Source organism: Microcebus murinus, chromosome 1 (assembly GCF_040939455.1).
Source record: "Microcebus murinus isolate Inina chromosome 1, M.murinus_Inina_mat1.0, whole genome shotgun sequence".
NCBI classification, from domain to species: Eukaryota; Metazoa; Chordata; class Mammalia; order Primates; family Cheirogaleidae; genus Microcebus; species Microcebus murinus.
In genome coordinates, this window is record NC_134104.1 from 62,220,272 (window position 1) to 62,233,454 (window position 13,183).

At 37.4% G+C, this 13,183-nt stretch overlaps 1 protein-coding gene across 1 annotated transcript; it reads right to left on the bottom strand.

Annotated features, from left to right (window-relative positions):
* Positions 1 to 4,641: 4,641 nt before the first annotated feature.
* COX17 (cytochrome c oxidase copper chaperone COX17) lies at positions 4,642 to 12,680 on the bottom strand. The gene is made up of 3 exons (XM_012780575.3): positions 12,443 to 12,680; positions 10,277 to 10,365; positions 4,642 to 5,553 (listed from the first exon to the last, which is right to left on the bottom strand). Exons 1-2 carry the CDS (start codon positions 12,547 to 12,549, stop codon positions 10,281 to 10,283), a joined length of 192 nt encoding a protein of 63 aa, XP_012636029.1. The 5' UTR covers positions 12,550 to 12,680; the 3' UTR covers positions 4,642 to 5,553; positions 10,277 to 10,280.
* Positions 12,681 to 13,183: the final 503 nt, after the last annotated feature.

Below are 13,183 nucleotides of genomic sequence, written 5' to 3' on the forward strand. Positions count from 1 at the left end.
AACCCTGCACATACAGGGATAGTGACACTGACACCCATAGGATAGGATCCCAGATCAGAATACAATGAAAAGCTGTATCTGGTTTTTAAATCCAGATTTGATGAAAAAAGAAAGAAAAATTTATTGTGTGTCAAGACGGCATGTTCTTTTAAGGAAATCCACAAACATGAAGTCAGAGGCACAACAGAAAATATCTGGAAAGAAAAAGGAAAGAAACAGAAATCTTACCATTTGTTGAGTTAATTCAATTCAATAAGCATTTATTCAGGAAAAACTATAATATGTATTCCAGGAACAGGGGATATAAAGATGAATAAGACAATTATCACCTTTAAGAAACTTTTGGTCTAGAGGGGAAGACTGACCCAGAAAAGAATTCAATGAAATAAGTATAGCCAGGGTTCAAAGGAAAAACACTGGATGGGGAAGCAAAGAATTCAATCCATAGGACTTGTACTATACTACAACCTAACTAACTTAACTAAAATTCATGAGAGGCTGGGCACGGTGGCTCGAGCCTATAATCCTAGCACTTTAGGAGGCTGAGGCGGGAGGATTGCTTGAGCTCAGGCGTTCGAGACCAGCTTGAGCAAGAGCGAGACCCAGTCTCTAATAAAAATAGAAAAAATTAGCGGGGCGTGGTGGTATGCACCTGTAGTCTCGGCTACTCAGGAGGCTCAGGCAGGATTTCTTGAGCCCAGGAGTTTGAGGTTGTTGTGAGGTAGGCTGACACCGCGGCACTCTACTCAGGGCAACAGAGTGAGACTCTGTCTCAAAAATAAAATAAATAAAATGAAATAAAATAAAATTCATGAGAAAAACATCACAAGGAAGGTAACATTTAAGCTGGACTATGAAAGTGAGTAGGTATTCTCCAGCTAGGGAAAGGCATTACATGAAGGGAGAACAGAATGTGAAGTCAAGCCCAGAAGTAAAGCAAAAGTACATGTCATATTCTGGTAACAGAGAACATCTTGTAGGTGAATCAAAACGAGTAGTAGGACACCAGTCAGGACAGGCAGGCTGGAGCCAGATTATGAAGTCAGCTGGCTACACAGTGCCTCTCAAGTGTGGTCATGAACCCAGCCTGGTCTTCAAACTGTTACTGGTCCACGCTGAGATAAGCACAGAAATTAAGTGGTTAGACACTTTTATAGCAATTGGCAGAGAAACTTATGGCCTTTAATTTAGTAACAAAAACTTTGGGCTTGTATAGTGTCTTTTTAAAATTTCATTTTCTTAATAGTGATCTGTGATGAATTGGGGGGGAAAAAGTTGGTTCTTCACCATCTGTAGTTGAGAAACACTGTGCTTGAGGTTAATGCTTTCCTAATACAGATATAAAAACAGGGCAGAGGCATGATTTTAGAAATTATTGGATACATAGTGCCAAGTTGATCTGAAGCAGATACTTTGGTTTTCCTTTAGCTATTTCCACCTTTTCTTTAGTTTACAGGATTCTGATTTTGCTTGGGCAATATGTTAAGGAAGGTGGGCCTCTCCCCCAGTTGCCAGGGCCTGAACTAAGATTGGTGAAAGCCAGGTACATCTCATTCCCCTCGGTGGCAACTGGCATAAAAGTGGGCATGTGACCAATGAGACGTAAGAAGAAATGTGTAGGGAAGCTTCTTGGAAAAAGTATATGCCCTGATAGACAGTAAAGAGGCCTTATCGTTCATCTAGGCTTAAATACAGTTGTGTGACAATGTAATGCTTGAAGTTACCATAGTCATGAGATACAATATGCCCAGGGATGAGAAGGATAATTAGGATAAACCTAATTTGGCTCAAGAAGACTAAAAAATGGACTAAGTCCATGTCCAGGGAATGGTTTCTCTCTCTTCTGCTAGACTTAAACAAGAAAGCACATGATTGGCTTCATCAGTTCTGGAAGAGAGAGCTCTGAGATGAAGATAATTTGGGTCTTGGATGGTATCGTTAAGCCTATGATATCACTGAATCTAGAGCTGACCTTAACTCTGGACTTCCACTTATGTGAAAGAGTTTTCTTTGATGAGGATTTTAACTACTTACTGTCAAAAGCACCATAATTGACACAGATAGAACTATCATCTAGCAGTTTTTAATAGCTAAATAAAGAAATGTTAGGTATAGTCACACATACACTTTTCAGGAAAGCATCTTGGAATATCCATCTTAGCACTAACCATTCAACTTTATATTTTTATGGTTTATATACATATATATAATCATTACACTATAAGCTCTTTGAGGGTAGAGTCCATGTGTTACTAATCTTTGTATGCTACTTAGCACATAGTGGGTATATAGTCTGTCCTCAGTAAATGTTCCATCAGCCTCTCACCTCCTTGATAACAGGATATCTGATTCACATATGAATACTCAACACCTTGGGCCATTCCTTGCACATAATAGGCCTTCACTAAATATGTATTAAGTGAATAAATGAACTTAGAACTATGAATACATATTTATATTACACAACTGATACAATAAAAAATATTGGATTTGAACTCTAATGACCTAGACTCACATCCCAGGTCACCAGCTATTTGATCAGGGTGACTTCCTTAACCTCTCTGAGCACCTATACTCATCTATAAAATGGGGATTACAGTTTCCCTATCAGACCTGTGAAGGCACAGTAATCCTAAAGTAGGCCTTGCCTAAGGGCATGGTCCTGTTTTTCTCTACCTTCAAGTCAAATATTTCAAAGTTAGACAAGACAAAGGGAAATAATTAGAGACAATGGTGTGAATGTATCTGTATGGAGTTTAGGAATTATTGTGAATAGCAGGGGCTTAACAAAGAGATGCATTAGGCCGGGTGCGGTGGCTCCCGCCTGTAATCATAGCTCTCTGGGAGGCCGAGGTGGGTGGATTGCTCGAGGTCAGGAGTTCGAAACCAGCCTGAGCAAGAGCGAGACCCGTCTCTACTATAAATAGAAAGAAATTAATTGGCCAACTAATATATATACAAAAAATTAGCCGGGCATGGTGGCGAATGCCTGTAGTCCCAGCTACTTGGGAGGCTGAGGCAGGAGGATTGCTTGAGCCAGGAGTTTGAGGCTGCTGTGAGCTAGTGCTGACGCCATGGCACTCACTCTAGCCTGGGCAACAAAGCAAGACACTGTCTCAAAAAAAAAAAAAAAAGAAAAAAAAAAGAGAGGCATTAGAATATCGCTGTCACCTACCAGGAGGCCAACTTCTTCATTTTTCAAATTACTGTGGTAACATCTCTTACATAATTACAGAAATGCTGCACATAATCTTTGGGGAGGCGTAAGCACTAGACAGAAGGATGAGCAGTGGATCTTGTGAGATGTACCTTTAACTGTGGCAGAGGTCAAGAAAGGTACTTTAGTTCTTGTAAAACTCAGGCAAGCCTATCAAACTGGCAAAGGTTAAAAAAATTAATGTGTTGCAAAAAGATTAGGAAAATAGTTACTCTCAGATACTTTTTAGATGTTTTTATTTTATTTATATTTTATATAGAGACAAGGCTGGTCTTAATGTGCCTCAGACTCCTGCCACCAAGGCTGGTGGGTACGCTCAGATACTAAGGTGTAAATGGATACTTTCTTTCTAGAGATCAATCAGGTAGTACCCATCCAAAGCCTTGAAAACATGCATAGCCTCCAGCCTATCCTTATCAGAGTGATTAGTAAAGGACACTTGTAGACTTTCTTATGGAGACTTCTACTGCAGTGTTATTACAGAGTAGTCAAAAGAAAAAAAAGATGAGAGAGATGTATGAAAAGATTCAAAATGGTTCTATTTTATACTTGGTGGGATTTCAGGTGATGTCTTCCTTCTGTGTTTTCATATAACCAGCCAACCAAAATACAAAAAAACAAAACAAAATAAAAAGCAGAATTTAGTATCTGATATGTATCCTGTTTCAGACTAAGACCCAATTCCTAGAATGGCATCTGACATATAGCAAGTATTCTATAGCAAATATAATTAAACAAATATAATTCTATTCTATTTGTTTAATGAATGAATGGTTAAATTATGGTAAGATTTAATCATAGCCAACACAAATGACATTGTAGAACTATAATCACTGATGCTAAAATACATTAAAGGGAAAAGGCAATAATGTTATAATCTCACTAAAAATATGTAGTATAGAAAAATAATCTCATTTTTTATTTTAAAAAATGTATAAATGCATAGGAAAAGTCTGGAATAGCATATGCCAGAAATTAACATTGGGTGATGAGGTTATGGATTTTTGTTTTCTTTTTTATAGTTCCAAGACATATTCAAGCAGAGTCTGCATAAATCTGCCAAGGATATGTACTGGGTGGAAAGGTAGTTCATACCCGTCTTGGAAGAATTCTCTGTAAAACATAAAGTGCTTACTAAAATGAAATTATTATATTCAAATGAAATATAAAAATGAGAATGGAATCAAAGAACTAGAGAATGCTAATAACATTCAGTGCCAGATACCATACTAAATGCTTTATATACCATTTCAATTAGTACTCAATTTTGTAAGTATTACTTCTATTCCTCTTTTTTTTCACCTGAGAAAAAGACCCAAAGAAGCTGTGACATGCATGAAGACACATAGTCAGCTGTTGAACCTAAGTCTGTCATACTTCAAAGCTATGCTCTTAATTAATTAGAAAGGAATTCTGAGGCATCATTTAATTCAGCTCCTTTATTTTATAGAGAGGCATTTTTCCCATCACACAATGACACATCAACATTACATATCCTCTTAGTTATCTTCCTCAGTATCTTTTGTTCTTGAGACTTTAAATTCAATGTATTTAAAGGTAGAATATGATCAATTGCTTCATTAGCCTATAACTAACTCATGAGTACCACGAGGTTACTATACTAAGTGAACCATACTCCTTGTTCTATTCCAGGTGTCACTATGGCATAGTATTGAGTTGTTTGATTAGTGACTTATTTGTACTAATTCAGCCTCTAGCCTGGGCCAGCTTCTAATTAATAACAGACAACTGTCTGTCCCCTAGGCACTAAACTTACAATTCTAGCCTATCCTAAAATGTAACTAGCCATGCACAGATTAACAACGCCAAACAGTGGAGTCCTTCCAAGCCAAATCACCCTAATTTGGTCCAAAATCTAAACTAACTTTTCCAAAGACAGCTAATAAAGAATAATGACAGTTCTTGCCTTTAAGAAAGTTTAAAATTAAAAAAATGAATGTTGAATGAGATGATATGGTTACCACACTGACTCTGAACTGGTAAAGGGTTACTTATTCTTACTTCATGTACCTAATTTTGGAGATTTCATTGGCTGCGATCAGTCCCTGCTTTCTCCTAACAACAAATATCCAGAGTTCCCAGAATGGCACAGTAACAAGAACATAAGAAACTTATGTTACAAGTTTTGTTGACATATATCCATGCATGTGAGGAACACAGAAAAAACACACCTGAAGATCGTTGACCAGGGATATTTTCCTTTTTTTTAATAAATTATAAATACTTTTTCCACTTATCAAAGTTCATCAAAGAACTCCCAAAATAATTTAGTCATCTTCATTCTTCAGGAATTACTTATTCATACAGCAGCGCACCTACAGAAAAACAACATTCATTTTAGAAGGTCAGATTTCAAACATGCTAGGCCTCTGAATTTAGGGAATTAAGACCACTAGAAAGGAATACTTCAGTCCAATAATTAACTAATTGCCACAATTATTTTAAATCAGAAAACTGTACTTTTAGGGATCATTTCTATAGTTTATTTTAAATCAGTCATAAAAGATCCATATTTTTAAATTCTTATTTTGCCTAACTCAAAACATCACTGAAACTGTTTATTACACTGTTTAATCTTTAGAAGCTTTTGAAGTCAATACTGTATCTCTATTCATCTTCTCAAAAATATCTTCCAAAAAAGGCTAAGGCAGTTTATTTTTACAGATATTCAAAAGAAGAGACTTGCAAACCCCTCTTTGGTAATTCAAGTATGTTTGGCAATGATTCACGAAGTGAAAGGCAGAAGGTCAGCTCAGTATACAAGGCACTTCCTGTAGAAAGTTACTTAATCCCAAGGACCAAATAAGGGCAACCCTTTTAAAATCTATTTGAAAAGATCAAAAGGGGAGATTAGCAGAGATAAGGTGGCTGATCTAGTGAGTCAGTACCAGAAGTCTCACCAGAAGACACAGAACAATGCTAAAAAGGTAACTAAATTGGGCTAACTCTTCAAGTCTAATGCAAGTACTTCCCTCACCTAGCTGTTGTTAATTTGATTTAGATAAAAAGATAAACCACATCAAGATACAAGATATATATCTTGTATATATCTGTTTGTATATATACAAACAGATATATACAAGATATCTTTATACAAAGATAAATTCTCTCCTTTCTAAAAGGCTCAAAGGGAAGAATACACTTAAGCAAAAGTATGGGCAGGAAAGATAATCAAAAATGAAGCCATTCAACATTTCAACAATAGCAGCCCTAGCATTATTTCTTTTGCTGTTGACTACATAACAGAAGGGGCCACCTGGTGAAAGATCCTGAATGTAAACCTCTTTGGTTATATCTCTGGGTGGAAAGACCTTGACAGGAGGGACCATCTTTCTCATCTTGGCATTTTCTAGGGTCTTAATAAATATATACTGAATGAATAAATGTTAAAGTGACAGAAATGATCCTTTTTCTAGATTACTTCAGGATAAAATTTTCATACATAATCAGTTGTTTCTATGTAAAATCAGCACATTTTAAACACTCAACAATTAAGTTCAGTTAAACTTAATAAATACTGAGTATTTCCACTACTCAGTGCTAGTCCTTTAATTTCTTTCAACAATTGTAGCCTCCAAACTGGGTTCTCTAGGCTTATTTGACTCCTACAGCCAGAAAAATAGTAGCTACCCATTTACTCCTTACATTTCTAATTAGATTCTAGGTTGGTTTACTTTCTCTTTCAGTAAAAGCAGTAGTCATAAAATAGAAGAAATTGTCTAGAATCACCACCATCATACCTATGTTTTCTTAGTAATTTTCAAGTCTCTGGCTTCGCTACTATTAACTCTTCAGATAATTTACATTTAGCGTTATGCTTGCTACTACTACTACTTCAGCTTAGGCCTGTGTTTGTTAAAAGAGGAGTGCACTTGAAAAACACAGGAGTTTCTGAGTCAAAAGGTGTAGACTGGGGCCTGAATTTTGAAAAACATTCCTTAGGTGCTTCTGAGGTGCACCTCTGGGTAAGAACCACTAGGTGAATATAGGTTTATATAGATATATTAAGTTTAAAAGACGTATAATAGATTTATTTCCACTCTATTATGTTCAAGGTACAATTAGGATCTATTTTATTTATGAATAACATTAAAATCTACAAAGGTTTTTGAATTAAGGAACTTTCATGATCATTGCTAGGAAGATGTAAGTATGCAAACTATTTTTCCTTCGAAAATATTCTCAGAAAAATGTGGTCTACTTAGTCTAAGAAATACCAATTTAGTTAAGTTGATCTTACAGCACTGCAGACAGTTGTGCTGGATTTTACCCTACTTTACTTTCACTTTACAAAAAGTGAAATGGCCTGGTTATTGAGGTATATGCACCTATGTATTTCAGCAATAGGTCTTTCTATTTAGCCTTCATAATAAAGTTTTAAGACTGAAGAGCAAGATTATGTGCAACCCTAAAAATGAATACGTTGGCAAGACAATCCCATTAAAAGCAAGGAGCCTGTGATTTTAGAGAATATTAACAGATCTGCCCTCTAGTCTTAATTCTACCACTATCCTTTCTTAATCTGAGTGAGTCTGTTTTGACTTCACTGTGCCTCCATTTCCCCATGAAGGTTGAGGAAATAGGACATCTGGGACCAATGGGGATCCAAACACCCTATTCCTCCTCCATATGATTACACTGAAATGAAAAGTATGGCAGTTTAATTTCTTAAAAAGGTCCCAAAAGGATTCAGATTGTTCTTATAACCCAAACTCATAAATACATAATCAGGTCATATATTCAACAGACTTCAACTGAATGTCTGCTATCCACAACTCCCAAGGTATGGGTTATTCTGTTTTGGTTTTTATTTTACAGTTTACAAAGTATATACATAGATATATCTTTTAATCATTACAACTCTATGAAGTAGTTTGGGAATGTATTATTTATCTCCATTTTACAGATAAGGAAACTATCAGATAAGGTTACAGATAAACTATAGATGAAGGTTCAGCAAGTTAAGGACCTGCCCAAGAACACACAATCATTTAAATTTTAGGTTTTCTAAGTCCTAAGCTTTTGCATTTTCTTTTGTACACAAATGAAGTATAGAGATATCACTTGCACTCTGCCCCAATGACAAAAACTATGGTATCTTCTGGTCCTTTTGAATGTATACTTCTTATACCAGCAATTATACCACTTTTGTGGTTCACATGAAGCCCAAGAGAAGCTTTTGATGGTCCTAAAATTAGCATTTCTTTTTTTTAATCAACGTTTTTAACCAAGGCAGGTTCAGCCCTAGTCAAAATCTTCCACAACTGACTAGGAAGAGAGTTGGACTATGAACGAGGAAACTATGTACAAATGTTAAGGTTTTATGTCTTTAAAAATAATTAATAGGTATACTTTTTAAGAATGGACTCCTATCCAAATTTACTTAATTTACAAAATGATTTATCATAGGATTTCTTTAAATAACCATCTAGTCTAAAACCCACTTAAGTGTATCAGGTATACACAGTAGTAGAATACATATGCCATACTATACATATAATCACAAAATACATTACGGTATTTTTTTTTTTTTTATAAATTACAAAAAGTGAAATCCAGAGAGGTAAATGCAGCTGAAGTGAAAAACATGCTAAACTAAACATTAGGAGAATCAAAACAAAGCCCCAGGACTTTTAGCCTTGACTGTTTTCCACTATACAGTGATACTTCTTATCAGCTCCAGACAGGCTTCTTATCTCTTTTTTAACAGCTCAATAAGGAAGATTGGCCATAGGTGAAATTCCAGAGAGGCAGGAAGAGGTGAAAGGGAAAGAAGCCAGGCTCTCTACTATTATATTGGTATGTGGCCTTGGCATTCTCTCTCAGTCAGTGGCAGCCTGGTGTGGAAGTTTGGGGAGGGGCACAAAGCAGAAGGAGTCTGCCTGGAGACCAAGATTCTAGTTCTGAAACTGCTTAACTCATCTGCAGAGTCATCTCATAACTATAAGCCTTAATTTCCTCATTTATTCATTCATTTAATTAACAATCCTCTATTGAGCACCTACTATATGCCAGGCACTGTTATAGGAGCTGGGGATATGACAGTGAGTGAATAGAAAATTCCACTTTGTCAGAGCTTACTTCCATTCTAGTTTCAGTGAAGCTACACAGATGATTTAAAAAACACCTAATATGCAGGTGATGGCATTACTAAAATAGAGTAGCTAACTAGGCCTAACAGGTGGCCATTAAAATTTCAAAAAACTAAAAATTCAGTATCTCAGTCTCAGTAGCCACAATTCAAGTGCTCAATAGCCACTTATGACAAATGGCTCCGAAAATGGAGAGTGCAGAGTCAGAACATTTCCATCATCACAGAAAGTTCTCTTGGATAGCACTGGGATAGAGTAATAGGAAAGGGATGCTAGTTTACATGGAACATTGAAGAAAAACCTCACTAATATAAGACTTTTGAACAGAGACTTGAATGAAGCGGGGAAGTGAGTAAATTGATAAATGAAGAGCTTCCATACAAAAGGAAATAATTTATTTGTGGGATTGTTGGATATAGATCACTTAAGGTTCTTTTCAGCATTAAAAATTTGGATTCAAAGTTCTTCAAAAAATGGCCTGAGGTTTTACATTTATTAGAATAAAGCCTGGTATAAAAGAAACAGCAACAATTCCATTTTCGTTTTGCAGAAAACAATATTTCCATGGGTTACCTGCCTTCTACTTAGAAGCATTTAATGAAGACCCACAACATTAGAAAAAATAGAAAATGTTTCCTTTTAGTTCCTTTAAGTCAAACAATGGAATACTTTGAACTTCCTACAGCCATGAAACCTAACTCTAACAAAACTCTAAAGGCTTATGTCAAACTTTTTCTTGAAAGATAAATTCTTCCTTCCCAAATCTGCTTAATGTCTCTCAATTTATTAGCATTATTTACTCTGTACAGTGGGAACTGAAAAATTGTTATTTATCAAGTATACTTAGGTATGTTAGATTAACCAGGAGAACTACCTTTCAGATAGAATGTTGCACAATGGCTGCCAAATCTGTAAAGCATACACAAATCTAAAGCAATAAGCTCACCATCTCAAATCTTAAATCCAAGGGCTCTCATGCACTCCTTGTGGGCCTCAATTAGATGTCCACAGTGCTCTTCTCCTTTCTCAATGATACTGTAAAACAAAATGTACTTGTTATCCAAGCAGGCATTAAGCACATTAGTAAATAAGCATGCATGACAGTGATAGGTAGTGAGGCAGAACATGGGTATGATGGAATGTAGCTAGAATTAAAAAAACATGCTATTACATCAAACAATTTTGTTTTTATTTGACCTTGTTGTAGCTCTATGCATACATCCAAAGATGTCCCATAGATAACTAGTTTGAGGGGGAATCTGATTAGAAGAAATAATTACACATATCAAATATTGCCTCTAGCCCATATCCAAGGAATAACACTGCTCTATAATGAAATAAATGGACTGAATAAAATATGTTAAATGAAGAGCAGAAAGAGCTCAATTTTTGTGTACTATCACAGAGAAAGTAACTTTCTGATTCTGCCCTACCTTCAAATGCACCTAAATAAATCTGCTACTCACAAGACACCCAACAACATAAACATCAAAAAAGATCTGGTAGCTAGGAGACAATGATGAATTCCCTTCATGATGATCAAAGGACTTTTTAATTATAAAATTCACAAAGACTAGGACCACATAGTTTTGTTCCTAGGGCCTGAAAATGTAATTTTAGCAAATAATCAAGTTAACCTAAATTCGATTACCAAAAAAAAAAATTGACCCCGGACTACAGATATCTGGAGAGAAAAGACATAGTGGTCTGAGGCAACTGATGCAAAAAGAATTTATAGAAGGGAATAAGTTTTCTTCCATGGAAATCCTAATCATTCCTCAATATAGCTCTACGGCTGCCTGCAAATGGGAGAGACTGTCTAGGATAGTGAGCTCCTTATGAAGACAATAGCTAGAATCACTGTTTGTTCATTTAATGCTATATATATATATATACACACACACACACTGTGCTAGGCACTTGATGTGGCTTATATATTGACCCTTACGATAATTCTGGAGGCAGATACTTTTATTAGGCCAATTTTACAGACATATGAGGCAGATATATTAAATAATTTACTCAAGGTCACCAACTTGGGTCACAATTCAAACCTTAACTATGGCTTTTAATCTTGATACCATACTATCTGAACATTCAATAGCACTTTGTAGCAATTTCTGTATCAGACTTCAGTCTTTCTATTCTCCCCTCACTGTATTATTTGCAGAGTACTAATTACTATTAATTAAAGCACTGAGTTCCTATGCTCTTAATATCCCATTATACCAATTATGATTTCTCTACTACTTATATCGACTATTTCCCCATTTTGTGAGGACCAAGGGGCTGGAGGGAAAGGTGTACATTAATTATCTGAGGACTCCTTCCAATGAGATTTGTTCCACAAAGGAGGCTAGATAAAATAAGAACAAACCTTTTGTGGCTTGATGATAGATGATGAGATATTCTGAATACTATACTGTCACCTACGTGATAGCCTGGTTAACTTTTAACTTTTTTTTTTTTTTTCCTGGCAATAGACTGATGGAACTTTTAACTTTTCATTGCCTTAAACGGGTTGAAGGGAAACTCTTCAGAACTGTAAGGAATGTACCCTGTGTCCCACTGTCTCTAAATTTTGTGAGAAAGACTTGGGAATAGCCAGAAAACCTTTACTCTTTGGTTTTGCCAAATCTTCGATCACAGCCCTTACCACGTGGCATACCAATCATTGGTTTGTCTCCATTAACTTTAAGCTCCTTTAAATCAGGTAGCATCTTTATCCATTTCTACATCTTTGGACCTTACGCACTGCTTAAACACATAACTGTATAACAGATGCTCAAAAACCATCTGTAGGAAGCAATGAGTAAATGAAGCTAGCCTCGGGCCGATCTGATCTCTCTCCGTTCCCTTCATCGTTACCCTGGACTAAGCCACAAGCTAAGTCAACAGAGAACCGACCTCGAAACCTACAGGGCCCTGTAACGCTCTCAATAGCGCTGCACAGCAAACGAAAGGGGGAGGGCGGAGGGGGAAGGGCGGAGGGCGGAGGGCAGAGGGCGGAGGGCAGAGGGCAGAGGGCAGAGGGCGGAGGGCAGAGACGCAGGAAGGCTCAGAGCCCGGTGAGCGGGGCCAGTCAGCCGCCCCCTCCCTGCTGCGCACTAACCACGCATCGCGCGCCTTCTTGGTCTCCGGGCAGGCGCAGCAGGGCTTCAACGGCTTCTTCTCCTGGGACTCAGACGGGGCAGGGCTTGCAGCAGCCACACCCGGCATCTTTCGCGCCAAAAAGAGCTACAGTGCAGACAAGTTAAACTCTTCCAGCCACAGCAAACGCCGATTCGTCCGCAGTCACGTCCGGCATTCGCTCTAAAGAGGACAGGAAGTCCTGCCTCACTCTAACAGCGATTGGGGGGTAAGGGCGCGTGCGCAGATGAGGAGAAAGTGGGGCCGTAACCAGAGGGGACCTCTTATGGGCATGCGCAGTAGGCTGGCTAAAAGGTCACATAATCAACTTGAAGAGGACCCGAAGAAAACGCTTGAGTGGCTGAGAGAGAAGTCAGTCTCTCCAACTCCTCCTCCTCCCACCCCACGAATTCGAAACGCAATCCCAGGAAGGCGAAAGGACTTGTTCAAGCTAAGTTAGGGAAACCACTAGTGAAAGCCAGCTCTGTTCAATAACGAAGCCATTTTTCTCGCTAGGGTATTATCTGCCTGGCCCCCACCAACTGCTGGCCTTACCTGTCTTTCACTGACCTAATTAAAAGTGATTAGCAATGGCATTCCAACAATTCAAGCCACAAGTGGTGTGGGAAAATACGTTCCTGTAAACCCCTATACACCTCCCCCCCACACACACACACACATTAAATTCTCAGCTAATTTTTGTTTATCCCTCTCCAACTGATTT

Bases quoted from the DNA above. Each gene is read 5' to 3' on its own strand.
- COX17 (XM_012780575.3), bottom strand. From the start codon at position 12,549: ATGCCGGGTGTGGCTGCTGCAAGCCCTGCCCCGTCTGAGTCCCAGGAG. The intron at 10,366-12,442 runs GTTAGTGCGCAG...TTTGTTTTACAG, and splicing joins AAGAAGGCGCGCGATGCGTG to TATCATTGAGAAAGGAGAAG.